Source organism: Tamandua tetradactyla, chromosome 3 (genome assembly GCF_023851605.1).
Source record: "Tamandua tetradactyla isolate mTamTet1 chromosome 3, mTamTet1.pri, whole genome shotgun sequence".
Lineage (NCBI taxonomy): Eukaryota > Metazoa > Chordata > Mammalia > Pilosa > Myrmecophagidae > Tamandua > Tamandua tetradactyla.
In genome coordinates this window covers 121,430,361-121,445,922 of record NC_135329.1, presented here as the reverse complement: position 1 = coordinate 121,445,922, position 15,562 = coordinate 121,430,361, and the positions used below count along the sequence as shown (strand labels likewise).

At 38.9% G+C, this 15,562-nt stretch overlaps 1 protein-coding gene across 1 annotated transcript; it reads left to right on the top strand.

Moving 5' to 3' along the window:
* Window positions 1–2,019: 2,019 nt before the first annotated feature.
* RBM43 (RNA binding motif protein 43) lies at window positions 2,020–14,903 on the top strand. Its single transcript, XM_077151775.1, is given in 10 exon segments — window positions 2,020–2,024; window positions 2,237–2,846; window positions 8,581–8,766; window positions 8,768–8,786; window positions 12,090–12,190; window positions 13,230–13,436; window positions 13,439–13,637; window positions 13,640–13,785; window positions 13,788–13,827; window positions 13,830–14,903. Coding segments are annotated over 10 exon segments (1,674 nt in total). The 3' UTR covers window positions 13,991–14,903.
* The last annotated feature ends 659 nt before the right edge of the window (window positions 14,904–15,562 follow it).

Sequence of the window (15,562 nt, the reverse complement as noted above, 5' to 3'; positions counted from 1 at the left end):
TATACAAATTAACAATTCCTTTCAGAAATTTCTAGACTTAAGTATTTATTATACTTTTTTCCAAATATTTTTATTGATTAACCCACATACAACACAAACATTCTTAACATACAAACACTCCAATACATGGTGTACAATCAGCGGCCCACAATATCATCACATAGCAGTGTATTCATCACCATGATCATTTTTTTAGAACATTTGCATCACTCCAGACTTTTTCTTTTTTTTTAATCCATATTTTTTTTACTCATCTGTCAATACCCTGAATAAAAGGAGCATCAGACACAAGGTTTTCACAATACACAGTCACACTGTAAAGTTGTACCTTTATACAATTGTCTTCAAGAATCAAGGCTACGGGAACATAGCTCAACAGTTTCAGGTACTTCCCTCCAGCCATTCTAATACACCATAAACTTAAAAGGGATATCTATATAATTTTTACTTTTTCTTAATTAAATGTATCTTTTCTATAAAAATCTCATGTGTTTTTTGTTTTTGTTTTTTTTTTTTTTTTACAAAATTAGAATAATACAATGTTCAAACCTTTTCTTTGAACAATGTTTCCACATTGGCACACACTCATTCACCAACAAATACTTGCTGAGTTCCGAAGATGTGTTTAAGAACCTGTGGATATAGTAGTGAACAAAATAGCCAAGATTCCTCTTTTAATGGAGCCAACATTCTTTATACATTAGGCAGAGCGAACAGACATTCAAAGTGAGTAAATATTCAAAAAAGACATTTTTAGAAAGCAACAAGAGCTATGAGATTGGTTTAACAGGAAGATGCAAGAACAATTAACTTGAGTGCCATATTTAGACTGGGTGATCAGAGACAGCCTTTCTGAGGAGGGGTCACTTGAACTAAGACTCAGTGACAGCAAGGACCCAGTCAAGTGAGCAAGGCGGAGCTATCCAGCAGAGACAACTTCAGTGCACAGGCCATGACATGCTCCAGGCTTGGTGGCTTGTGTGGCTGGAGCCTGGGGAAAGGGGAGAAGAGTGCTATGCAATGAGGTGTGGGTAAGCAGATCCAAGGTTTTTTTTTTGGTCTCTTAGTGAGAAATTTGAATTTTAAAGTTCAATGGGAAAACAATGAAGTGTTTTTAAAAAGTTCAGACCTGGTTTACATTTTTAAAAGTTCATCTGGGTGCAGTGTCAAGAATGGATTGAAGAGCAGCAGAGAAGAGGGAGGCTGGAGCATGGTGGTGGTGGAGTTGGAGAGAATGACTGTGCCCCCCTGCTTTGGGACTCTAGAAAGACAACTGAGTCACAAGCTTGAACCCCTGGTGGAGAGTGCTACCATTTGCTGAGGGAGAAGACAGGGAGGAAGGAGAGTTTTTCTTGGTCTTGTTAAATTTCAGATACTTATTAGACATTCCAGTGTGCTTTTAAATATATTAATCTGGAGATGTAAATATAAAATTGGGAACCACACGTAGATCTACATTGTTCTTTTTGAAAACTTCATAGCCTTGTGCCTTACAGATGTGCCATTAGTCATATAATAAATACTCTGTTCATGGATAAACTCGGTGGTTTTGTAGCTTTTATAAGGTTATCACTTGTATTACAAGCAATAAAATTGAAATTTCTGCAAATTATCTTGGCACCACTTGTATACTATAACTTCATGTTCAGTTCTAAAAGGCAGTTCCTAATCAAAGGATATGTGCATTTATACTTGTGGTGGTGGTGATTCTTTATATTTTACCTTTCGATAGGTGGGGCAGAGGTTCTTAAAAACATTTGCAAACATCTGCACTTGCAACAACACTGCTGTTTCTTCACACTCTAAGAAACACTGAGTGTTACTTTAACGATTTTTGCTAATCTAATTGTTGGAAATTGGTATCTCATTCTTATTTCAATTTGTATCTTTTATGAATGAAATGGGGCTTCTTCATTATGTGGCAGCCTTTTGCCCTTCTTCGTGCTCTCCCTCTGGTTTTGGTGCTAAGTAGATCCCTGTATCCTCTTCAGTGCCATGAGCCCAAACGCAATAGCACTCATGGTGTGAGTATATGTCGGCAGGGGCAGTGCGCCTTCCATCCTGGGACCTCCGCCTCTAGCTGAGGCCCGTGCGGGGCTCTGGGCTGGGCTGGGAAGGTGACGGACAGGGGTAGGTGAAGGCACAGGTGTGGGTTTGGGGAAGACGTCTGGGGTAGGTCAAGAGGGTGTAGAGAAGAGGATCCAGATTGCGCTGAGCCGCTGACTCACGGGAGCAGGGAGAGCCCCCGAGTGTCTGCGGGGAAATCCTCCCTGCCTCCCTCCACAGTGGTTTCAAAAGTTGCGAAACTCCTAAGGGCGTCCTGCAGGTCACGGGCAGCGGCCACCCTGAGTCGGAGCTCCCACCCAGAGGCCGCGAGGCCGAGGAACGCCGGGGTGGGATGGGGTGGAGAAACGCCTTTCCCACGCATTGTTGCCAAGGGAGCGGGGACAAAAACAAAAAAAAAACACAAAAGAATAACCCGAAACCAACACCCTGCGGTGCGGCCCCGGGCCCGCCGCGGCTCTTGGTTAGATCCGGGCTTCCTGCCGGCCGCCGCGGGCGCGTCTCTCCTCCCCGGTGGCAAGGTGCTTTCGCTCTGGGTTTTGCAGTTGCGGGGCTGCCCGCGGCCTGTCCTGGAGGCGCGCGGATTCGGGCGGAGGCCGACGGGAGGCGCCGGAAGAGCAGGGGCGGCGCGCGGAGGGCCCCCCCGACTGGCCAACAGCCTCCTACTCCGGAGGAAATCCAGCAAACTAACCTCGGTTTACCGTTTTCCCCCTTTCCTTCGTGCAATTCCGGGCTCTCCAAATTCGCGTCAGGTTCTGCGAAGGAGGCGCAGCCCCAGAGGGGTGGGTAGCAGGCCGCCTCCTTCTGCCCCAGTGTCCCGTATCCAGGGACAGACTTGCGTCTAGGATTTTGCTTAGCAGTCTGTGTTGAGGGCTTGACTGTTGTCCCAACATTCCTTGGAGAAAGAGGGAAGAGAATTCTCAGAAATGGAGGCTACAGCTTCCACTTGAAAAGGGATTCGGCCAGGGACGCAAGTTAGGGAGGAATCCTGTCTTCTGACTGCCTTAGTGTGAATACTTCTCTTTGTGATCTTAGTTCTTTCTCCACAGACACAAAGGGCTCTCTGTATTTTCACACTCTGTGCTGGCTAGAAAGAAGACTTAGCAAATTCAAGATTTAATTTTCTGTGTTCTTTTCATCAAACGGTTGAAAGCAGTTGGGGCCGAGGAGGGGGGTGGGGCTTTATTCGGTGGTCTGAAATGCTTGGGCCCCGGAAATACAAAAGCTGTTGTGAAATACATGTGCCGTTTTGTTTGCTAAGCTGCAGTAAAGGCATCGTAAGAGAAAACAAACTACTGATTTTGGGGAAAGAAGCAAAGAAAAGCAGTGAATGAATATTACAGTTATTTCTCCCTGTTGGTGGGGGTTAGCTTTGCTTACAAAAATGAGCTCACACAGTGTTTCTCTGTATTCTTTTGCCTTCTGATATGATGGTCCCCCAAAAGTCTCTTAAAACATATCATTGATACAGGGAAAATGTCTGCACCTTAATACCCCTTGGCTAAAATGCGGCCCTTATTTCAAAAGCGTGTTATCTTTATGTGATAACTTTATAAAGGCCTAACTTTTTTCAAGACATTTCTTTTACTTCTTAATCTTAGACCAAAGAGGTTAATTAGCAGTTACTGTTCATAACTGACTTCAGTAAGATATATGTTTGCCATGCTGACTCAAATGTAGGAAATAAGGTTAAGGAAAATATCGACTGGTCTTTGAAATGATTCCTTAAGATGAGCCTGAAAAATTAAGCAAAACTAGACTGAACCTTTAGTACCATGATTTCCTTACATTCTCCTGAAAATATTGGCTCAGGAAACAAAAAATTGACTCAGGCAGAAGTTCCTTTGGTTTCAAAGGTAAATTAGATTAAGACACTTGAATAGAGAAATATGGCATTAGGACTGATGAGGGCATAATGGCAGGCAGACTAAGGTTTTCTGAATTTAAATTGATGGAAAGTTTTTCTTTGACTGATTCAATAGCCTTTTACCCACTGAGGTTAGTGTCTTCTGTTAGAGCCAAATATTATATAGTAAATCAAGAAAATGTGGTGTGAAGTAAGCTTCCCTAAAAGCCTGAAAAATCCCTTTGTCATTTTTTTTCCTCTTCTAGGGCAAATTATCTTGGTAAATTATGTATTACTACTAGGTGGTAGCATATAGGGATACTTTGTTCTAATATATTTTTATGGTTTCACGATGCAATCTAGTTTGTCAATAATATTAAGAAAGACTGCTTTCCTCTAAAACACCTCATAACAAATAGTCAATACATTAGTAGTTTTATTCTGAGGAGCTACTCCCTTTGTTTTCTTTCTTTCTTTCTTTCTTTCTTTTTTTTTTTGCATGGGCAGGCTCGGAGAATAGAACCCAGGTTTCCCACATGGCATGCGAGAAAAAAATACCACACAGCTATCCTTGCACAGCCCCTCTCTTTGTTTTATGTATGTGCATGAACCATTTTCATATCACCCTCCCCTCCTCCTTGCATACGCTGTGGAGTCTTTTCCAGACAGCTGTCACTTCTTGTTCCCATTCATTCAAATTGACAGCGTTTAAGGCCTCTCTTTCATGAAGCCTTTGACTGCTTTAGCCAGAATTAATTTACTTCCTAATCCTGGATGGCATTTATTGTACAATGTAGTGTTTTACTATGGAAGGACTTTTATCCTCAAATTGTTGGGTGTTGGTCTATTTCCTTTTGTAGAGAAAGAGATCTTCCTCTTTTGTGTCTACCAAACTCTGTTCAAATGATTAATTTATTTCTCTTAATTAAAGGTAGAGGCCCTTGTCTTCTTATGTTGGTAATTCTAAGGTTGGTCAAGTGCCCCACATGTGATAATGCTCAATCAATTTTTGTGGTGGAGCTGAATTGCAGGGCAAAAGTACACCTTATTTCTTTCTATGTGTCATCTCTGGTGCCCAGTATATTTCTAGTCATGAAACATATGCTTAATTAATGCTGCCTTTGTTAACTGAATGAACTGTAGACAAGATACTGTGTATTGGGTTTCAGAGGTTGCTTCTCTTAAATTCGCATATTCCAGGTATATTCTAAAAATTCAATTGACATTGTGAATTAAAAAACCACTTTTTTATTGCCTCCTTGAGATTGAGATGTGAATCGTGGATTTGTCTCCATTGTCTTTTCTTTGGTTGTTCTTTAAAGTGTCTTTTTATATCAGCTGAAATCCCAAGAGATACTAAGAGAATATATACCTTGGGGGAGTTCGCTGACTTTGGTTGTTATCTACTCAATTCCTAATCTGAAAAATGAAGATTTCACTCATTTGAACTCTGACTTTCACCTTTTTCCAAGTTTGAAAGTCATCATATTTTAAATTCTTCTTTGGCTTATCTTTGTAACCTCAATAAAATAGTTAACCTTTTTGATAGTGTTACATGCTTCCCTATAATACAAGAGATTATTTCTCTTCCATCTCTTTTCCCAACTTCTGGTGTGTCTGCCTTTATTCTTGCATTGACAGGGTTAAAAATTTCCATTTTATTCTGTAACCATATTTATTTTGAAGACTTAAAAAGTTTATTCTAAAAGTTAAAATTTGTGTTTACATAATTATGCAGATGTCAATATTGTTTACAACAGGCCCTAATAGAGTGCTGTGATTACTTTTTCTCCTGTTGGTCCAATGTCATATGTACTTTTCCTTTTTCCACTTAATAAGAACATGTTACTAGCAGCTGGGTCAAATGTATTTTTTTTTCCTTTTTTTATCCATAATTTACTCAATATCATGCCACATTTTAGTTTGCATGTGATCTTTACTCTGGGACCCCTTCAGAGAATACCGAAGAGGGTAGGGCTTGGCTCTATGGTGCCAGTACCCAGACCGGCAGGTCAGCGTCTTCCTTGTACCTTTGTGTAGTTTTGTTTTGTTTTAATAAAATAAAATAATCCTCAAATTTTTTACCTAAGACTATAGGCCCAGATGTCTTCATTGTAATAAGTTTATTTGTGTGCTCCTTTTGTGCATACACAGAGGTAGGGATTGTTGACAACCAACAAGAGCTATTGTTTTGCCAATGGTCTTTCAACAAAATTCTTTTTTCTTTTTCTGTTTTTAATTGTGGTACTGTATATATAACATAAAATTTGCCATTTTAACCATTTTTAAGTGTACAATTCAGTGGTATTACTTACAATGTTGTGCTGCTCTCACACCTTCCATTACTAAAACTTTATCATTCCCTAAAGCAGAAACTACCCTTTAAGCAATAACTCCCTGTTCCTCTTCCTCCTTTCCCCCACCAACCTTCCAGGTCCTGGTACCCTCTAATACTCTGTCTCTGAATTTGCTTATTCTAGATATTTATATAAGTGTAAACATAAATATTTGTCCTTTTGTGTCTGACTTATTTCATTCACTTAGCCCAATGTTTTCAAGTTTCATCCATGTTGTAGGTATTTCAGCACTTCATTCCTTTTCATAGTTGAATAGTATTCCGTTGTATGTATAAACCACATTCACCTCTCAACGGATATGTGGTTGCTTCTACCTTTTGTCTATTGTGAATGCTGCTGTGAACATTGGTGTACAAGTGTCTGAGTCCCTGCTTCAGTTCTTTGAGGTATATACCTAGGAGTGGAATTGCTGGGCCGTATGCAGACCCCTTGGTTTTTGATTGCTTTTTTCGTTTCGCCCTCCTCCATATCACCCAGCCCTTCTGTGCTTTTCATGCAGGTTTTACCTTTCTTATTTTAGATTGCAACTCCTTTATGAACTTCTCTGCACTCTCAGTCTTCCAGACAGTTGTTGAAATCCTGTTTTACTGATTGTCCCCTTAAGTGGGTTTATTCTATTTTTCATTCTTTTAGTTAAATTTTAAGGGGGCTCTTAAGAGTGATGGGAGAACTCTTATGCATGTTTCCACTAGATAATGCAAATTGCCATTGTATGCCAGTCCTCAACCAGCAGTATTCCTGTAAACACTAAAATTATCCAAGACTATGTCTGTGGCTCTACAAAAGTTTCATCCACTAAGTTTATTTTCAGAAACTTAAAACCTCCATATTTTTCCTATGCCAGATCAGCCCGGAAATCCAGAGGCACCAGTCTCTCCAAGAACATCAACTAATTGCATCCCCCTACCCAATAAGGATGCAATGTTGACACCTCTTTTCAACATGAAAAACTTAGAATGTTCATTGCCCAAACATCCTGGAGACTGGAGTAGGATCAGATGAGAGGGAAGACTTGTAACAGAGAAGATAGAATTTAACAAATGATTGTTACTACTGAATCATTATATTGCTATTTCTTGCTGGTCTCTAGTGTATTACAACAGCTAGAAGGAAATACCTGAAATTGTGGAACTGTAACACATACCATAATTTGAAATTTGCTCTATAACTACTTGTCAAAATATACTTTGAAATGTATCATTTTTCTGCTTGTATATTTCACGAAAAAATGTTTAAAAAAACAATTTTTGACAAACCGTTTTGTAGGTCATTTTTGAACCTGCAATTTAATTCCATTAGTTGACATGTTTATCCTTGTGCCAGTACCATACTTTTGTCCAAAGCAGCCTTGTAGTATGTTTTAGAATCAGGAAGCATGATACCTCCCACTTAATTGTTTTTTTTCAAGATGTTTTTGCCTAATTGGGGCCCCTTACACTTTCAAATAAAATTGATAATTCATTTTTCCATTAAAAAAAAAGAGTGATGGGAACAGTGTGTATTCTATGACCATGTTCTTGACCCAGGAAGGTTAGAAATAGTATTTGGCCTATCCCCAATAGAATGCTAGTCTGAGTTCAGAGTCCACCTGTCTGGTCCATTAACCACCACTAAGGCCCATGAAACACCCTGTCCTTCCTGCATTAATTTAGGATAGATTAATACAGGAAGTTCAAGGACAGTGAGCCCAGGGAAGGATCTATTCACAGTTGGTACTGCCTAGCATGTTAGCAGGGTCTGCAATAGCATGTGCTCTCTGTGGTTGAATGTGATCTCAGATCTGTACAGGAAAGCAGGATTAACTCCACTGCAACTCCTGGTATTGCCAGAATTTTATTTTCTCATGGTGACTTTTCTCTGATTCTAACAATAAAAGTAGGGGATATATTTCTTTTTGGTTTATTCACTTTCGACTATAAGAAAGCATATAACTGTCTCCGCACTATCATATTTATGATAATTTTTTGATTAAAAAAATTGTTTTAATGTTATGTCTCTTGATCTTTTCCTTTGTGACCACTCTCATTTTTTTTAGGCCTTTCTAAAAATCAGGCAAATATTAATAATGTTTTATTTTCATAAGGAAAAACATAGAGGTTTATTTTTACGTTTAACTCAAATTCATATACAGTTTATTTTGGCGTATGGTATAGGCAAGAATCTTTGTTTAATTTTTTTTTTAATTACTTAACTAGCAGCAATTACACCTTTATTGAATAAGAATAAGATAGCTTCTCCCATTGATGTGTGGTGTCATCTTTATTAAGTGGAATCTTACATTTTTAAAAGAGCATCTTATTATTTCTTTTACAGGCATTAATTTCAAATATTGGAGAATCTGAAGCTTCCAAAAGAACTGTTGTAGTTTGTGGCCATTTTAATAATCAAGTACTGGCCACATTAGTTAAGAGTCACTTCTGAGATATTGAGAATGAAGGTGGAGATGTTGAAGATGTGATATATCCAACAATAACCAAAGAAGTTACCTATATTCAAGGAAATATTCAAGGAAAAAACAGGTATTTCCAAATTGAATTTTTGTAACTTAATATTATTGAAATGAAATTTTTAAAATCCATTTCATTAAAATGACTGTTGGGATTGGTAAATTTTTAAGTAGTTTTTAAAAATTATTTTCTTCAGTATGTAAAAGTGCTAAATATTGCATTAGCAAGAAAATATGCGAAAATGGCTCATGACAAAGGTGTTAGTGACCAGAAAATTCTTGAAGACTTTATTCTATATTTTGTATGCTTTTATATCTCTGGAAAAAAGTGATACATTAGAAAACTTATACAGAAAAAAACCCCCACAAAATTATCTATACCATCACAACCAAGAAATAACTACTTGGGGGGTTTGAGGTAGCTTCAACAATGTTAATCTACCTTCTGCTTCCGTTTTTTTTTTTTTGTTATTGTTTTTTCAGACCAATGATAGAGACACAGAACTTAAACAGATGCTGTAATATAGTATCTGCTTTATTACTGGTAAAGTTGGACAGGAGAAATAGGCTTAGATATGACATTAGTTGAATCACTGTTTCTCACCCTCCGCCCTTGACACAGGTGAAGAGAGTTTAATCCGCAGAGCAGTCACCCCCTCTCATGGAGGAGGTGGAAGGGCTTCTTTACAACCTAGTGGTTGGCAGAATAGACTGCCAGAGCAAGAGGAACCTCCAGGTCAGCCTCTTAGAGGTAAAAGTATCCCATGGAAATCAGAACAGAGAAAGAGAACTTGTTCTGCTGAAGAGAAGACAGGTTGCAGGGAAAGATCCTAGAGGCAATGGATTATCATACTTTATCTTTTACTGTTAAGTCATTCCTCTCTTTGAGGGTATACAGGTATATAAAGTTCCAGTGGGTATATAAAGTTCCTATACTTATGACACCAGTAAATACTGCAGTGACTTCAATCAGCAACTATAATATATGATTCAATTCTGACATTAGTTGCCCTGAGATTTGCTGGACTCCACAGGTGATGGCAATTCTCTATAAGATGCTTGTGAGGCACCAGTTGCAAGTTCAAGGGGCCCAGGCTCCTCATACTTCTGACCAACTGGCTACAAATTCAGAGTTTCCTGCTTCCCCTTGGGTTTGATATGACTCACAGAACTCACTGAAAGTGTAGTACATGTGGTTATAGTTTTATTATAGTAAAAGGAGACAAGTTTGAAGAAGCCAAAAGCAGAGGTGCATGGCATGAGGTCTGGATGCGTCTCAAATGCAAGCTTCTGTGTCTTCTCCCTGTGGCATCAAAATGTCATCCTCCGGGTACGGGGATGTCTTACCTTCCATGGTCACGCACTCCAGAGTCTCATTACATAGGCATGATTGGCAGATTCATTGCCCAGTGGTCAAACTTAATCCCCAGGGCCCCCCTTCCTGTCCAGAGGTTGGGTGGTCAAGCTGATTTGACTTGGCTCAAAGTCCCATTCCTCCTAATCAAGCGGTTAGTCTTTCAGGTGTGGCCAGCCCTGACACTAAAGCTAAGGGTATATGGCTGGCCCCACCTACCCTGTCATCTTGTCAGCGTATGAACTTTCATGTGTGGTCCTGAGTCCATCATGAGTAACAAAAGTCACTCTTATCACGGGACATTCCGAAGGTGTAGAGGTTTCCTCTCTAGGGCCTAGGGACAAACACCAGCCAAATTCTTTATTACAATACAGCAGTTAAGTTAGGGCAGGAAGGGTAGACAATTTCTCTTTATTATTTTTCTAGGGGGGGATGACATTGCTGGTGGAAATTAATATTATTTTTATTGTTGGGTGGCAATAAGTTCCATGAAACAATATAAAGATGGATAGGTGGATAGAAAGTGATGAAGGGTGCTATTTTACATAGAGTGGTTAGGGAAATACTGTTTGGGTGACATTTAAGCAGAGGTCTGAATGAAGTCAGGGAATGACTGATGTACATATGGGGGAAGAACATTCTAGAAAGTGGAAACAGCCAGTAAAAGTGTGCTGAGTCATGCTTGGTGTGTTCGAAGAACAGCAAGGGAAGCCAGCGTGTCTGCTCTGGAGTGAGCAAGTGAACAGTAATAGGAGATGTGATTAGACAGAGCTGGGACAGTTTATGGAAAGTTACTAATTGGTCAAGTTCAGGACTCTGGATTTTATTCTGAGCGAGATGGGAAGCGTTGGACAGTTGTGGGAGCTGGGACCTGGATCCCCCTTCCATACTGAGAACAAGTTACTGCATGTAGCCTCCTAAATGTCCGGGACAGAGGCTAAAGGTCATCACATCTCCTCAGGGAGGAGGAGGAGAATGTACAGATGATATCATAAAGAAAGCATTAATACTCCCCTCCCTTGATTACTACTGATGACAAACCTCAAAAACCCTGTGTCCAGAGGCCCTGCTGAAATTCTGTTCTTACACCCTTGTCCTAAACCTGTATAAGCCGTTGCACTCCTCACTCCCTTTGTGAGGACAGAAGAATCATCGGGAAGAATCTTCTGTTCTTATGTCCCAATAATATTTATGTCTCACTCTCTGCCTAGCGTGTCCTTTGGTCTTAGGGCTGTGTCAACCCGAGCTCTTAGAAAACTGGGTTGGAACAAGGGTTTTGAGTAGAGGACTGACAAGATATGACCACTTTTTCTTAGAGGATCATTCTGGGTGGAGAATAGGAGGCCATCCTTGCTGGCTTTGACTAGGGTGGTAGTAGAGCAAGTGATGAGAACTGGAGGTTATTCAGAATTTGTTGATGTCATTTTCTGAGTTGGAGAACACTAGGAAAGAGAATGTTCTAGAGAAGGGTGGTTATCAAGAGTTAAGTTTTGGGTAATGAAACACCTTTCAGGGCAATGAAGTAGAGGTTTCTAGAAGGCAGAAAGGAGAAAGGAGGCTGAAGATAACATTTTAGAATTGACGTCTGTAGAGATGGTCTTTAGATGGGAATGATAAGCTCGTTGCCGTAGCAGGAGTAGATTAGCAAAGAGGTATGAGGCCACAGGCCTGAGATACACCAAAGTATAGAGATTGGGAAGGGAAGGAAGATTGACAAAGGAGAACAAGGTCAGCCAGTGAGTTAGGAGTAAAACCCAGTCTGTGCCATATCCCTGGATTCAACCAATTGTTTTAGTTTTCTTTTCATATATAACTCTATGTGCAGTTTTAAAAATATGATTAGGCTCATAATTGCACATAAAATGAATTTTAATGTGTTATGGTAGAAGGAAAAAGCTATTTAGATGTTGAATTTAGAGGGAAAATGTAGAAAAAAAAATCTCCTGGACATTTTAAATAATATTGCTGAACCATATATATCTTGCAACAAATACTTCTAATGGCAGAAATTTGTCCACTCAGTTGCAGAGAATGTCATCAGAAAAAACAGACACTATCTAGAAAAGAAGACTGTCTTGGCTCAACTCACAGTCTCTCCTTTTAAAGAAAAGTTAAGGTAAATAGCAGAAGGCATGTCAATCCTCCTCTATCCCACTTCTCCTACAAATCTTCCCTATGTAGGGAGACACAGGATGCTTTTGTCCCCTGACTTCTAAAAATTAAAATGCAAGCTCTCTAACTTGAGTCAGTGTAAAAGGCCAAACCTGTCTTTTGAAATTTTTCGGTTACTGCCTGGTCAGTAAGCTAAAGTGACAGTGAGCTTTCATGCTGCCTTGGATAATGTCAGGAGCTTACCTATTTGGGGTAAAAAGCCCAATTAGGATAAACATTATAAAGGTGCCTTGAAGAGGCAGGAAAGATAGGAATAAGAGGGAAAAGTTAAAATTCAAATCACTGGCTACAGACTTCATTCTGAAAGAAACCTAGGTTCTGTGGCCCCATCTGATGGACTTCAAAGCTAGGGAGGGAGGGGTGCACTCTGGAGGGAACCCTGCCCACTGAGCAGAACCATATTAGTTTTTTTTTCCATTCTTTTAAAAAATTTTTTATTAATAAAACTGATCTACATACATGCGAATATTCTTAACGTATGAGCATTTCATACTTTATGTGCAGTCAGTGGCTCATGATATCATCACATAGTTATAATATTCATCACAATGATCATTTCTCAGAACATTTACATCACTCCAGAAACAGAAATAAAAAGAAAAAAGAAAAAATTCAGACATACAATACCCCTTTTCCCTCTCTCTCATTGAACACCAGTATTTTCCTCTACTCAGTTTATTTTAACATTTTGAACCAGATTGGTTTTATATCTGTGGGTACAAAACCTTATTTGGGGTATGCATTAAGGGACTGTGAATCCTAGATTGAATACCATGGCCTCGATTGGGTTGTGGGATCCCTTTGATCCGCTGCTGTGGGGTAAGAAGCCTGGAAGTCTGGGGTCTGGTTTAGAGAAATTGCTGCAGAGACAGAGAATGTGACACAAAAGGAATATGTTTAGTATGTTTATGCAGTCTGCTCCACTAGGCAAGTACTGTTTGTTTGTTTTTTCAGGTAGTGCTGTTTTGATTTCTCTATTTTTAATTTTAGGTGTTTAGGTCAGTAAATGCTGTCCTTGATCTTTCTGTATTTCAAAGTCAAGCTGTTCTAGAGAATCTGGTAATGGACCTGAAAAGGAAAATCCCAACTTTATGCTTCATTCCTTTGGAACCCAACAGAAGGCTCTCTGTTCGTGGATCATTTCTAGCTGTCAAGAAGTTCAAAGAATGTTTGTTGTTAAAAGTGAGTCCTCTTTTAGAAAAAAAAATGGGAATTTTATGAGTGAGGGAAAAACTTGGAATAGACCAAACCCCAAGAGGTGTCTACAAAGAAGTTATAACTCTGTGGTGTCACTGGGGACATTAGTACCTAAGACAGCTGGAAGCAGAGAAACACTTGTTCTCAACACAGATGTATTCCTTTACCTGAAACGGAAGTGCAGACTTTATGAAAGCACATTGAAAAATTTAATGTTCTAAGCCAGGAGAAAGTGGATGGTGACATCACCACCTTTTGTCTAAAAGATGCTCAAGGTAGTTCTCAGCCAAACTATGTAAAACAGGTGAAACAACTCATTGAGGAATGTTCACATTCTCTTCACTTCACTCTGAGCTTAGAAAAGAGACATTTGTTTTGGTAGGAAAGGGAAATAGAAAAGAAATATTAAGTTGGCATGTGAGGAACTAAGTTCTAGGTACCTTAAGATTCTGATTAATTTTTGTAGTACACATGTTGACATTATAGGTTCTTCTTCTGACATTTACCTATTTAAGAAAGAGGTCATGAAATTAATGGGGCAAAAGGTTAATTAATGAGATCTCAGCAATAATAATAATGAGCAGTGCTTCCCCTTATTGTGCAGTGACTGCCATGCATGATGCTTGCGTAACATGGCTTTACATACATCTCATTCAGTCCTTTCAGCTGTCCTTCAGTATAGGCATTATTATTCTTATGTTATGGTGAAGAAACTAGGATTTGGAGAGATTGGAAACACTTGTCCAAAGTTTTATAGCTGATGAAGGGTGAGACTGGGGTCTAACTCAGTCTATCTGACTATGATTATAATATCTGAGGTAAAACTTTGATAGAAAAACTCAGTAAACTTTGAAGAGATCTCTTACTCTGCAACCCCGCATTACTAGAAGAGAAGTATCCTTAATTTTAACCTATGAGAAGTTTGGATGATTTTGATTATGCCATTGGCAATTTCTTAACATTTACCAAGTTTGCATTTTCTTCAAATAGAATTAGAATGCTGGCAAAAAATCGCTTGCAAAGCTGCATAGGATAGAAAGTACTTTTGACACAGATTAATCATTACTTGACTAAATCTCCTTGTTCCAAGGCTGCTGAACACATAGGTCATTTCTACTGCTGTTTATTTAGCCTAACTTAGTGTTTACATAAAATGCTGATGCTCCTGTTATGATTATGAAGATTTTTTTGAAAGAAATTGTAGTGCCCTTTTGCACTTTTACATCTTTATTTAATATTGTATTGTTTAAGTGACAGCATTTGAGGAGTAGGATCGAGGTAATCAGATAATAGCAAACACTTATTTGCCAGGATGATTCTATGTACTGCACATATCTTTCACTCAGTGCACCCCTCATGACAGCCTCATGACAGCCCTGTGAGGGAGGTGTTGTTTCCCAGATGAGGAAATGGAAGCACAGGGTCCTAGGTTAACGTATCCATCTTGTATGTACTATGCTTCTTTCTTTATAGGACTATTTTCCTTCAATTCTGCCAAGATGATTGAGAAATATTTCCTTCAAGATGCCAGTAGATTCTGAAACCTCTCCTTTACTAAAGAAGATAAGAGAGCTTGTAAGTTATTTGGTTATCTGTGGCTCTTGAATTTAATTTTAAACCAATTTGAAGTATTCAGGGCATTGCAGAGACCCTCTCAGTTTAAATAGGTAATAAAATATATATATTTTGCTCATCTCAACATCAACAAATGTGGTTATTTGGATTGCTTTTATCTGTAGAAAAGTATAAGGAAAACCGATATGCCTTAAGTTTTCTTAGCCATTGAAATCCCAAGTGTGTTCATAATCTCAATGTCTCTAAGTATTATATTTCACTTCGCGTGGGAAAACAATTTATGCACAAGAAATTGCTTCTTTTATCAAGTGCCTGATAAGGCATCTTTAAGTTAAAAAGTTATGTCATTTTATTTTGCATCTAGGAGTTTGTATCAGTCTGGGTCGGTGCTGGTTTGAAAGGATGTATGTACCCTAGAAAAGCCAGGTTTTAATCCTAATTCCATTTTGTAAAGACAGCCGTTTCTCCTAATCCCTATTCAGTACTGTATGTTTGAAACTGTAATTAGATAATCTCCCTGGAGATGTGACTCAATCAAGAGTGGTTGTTAA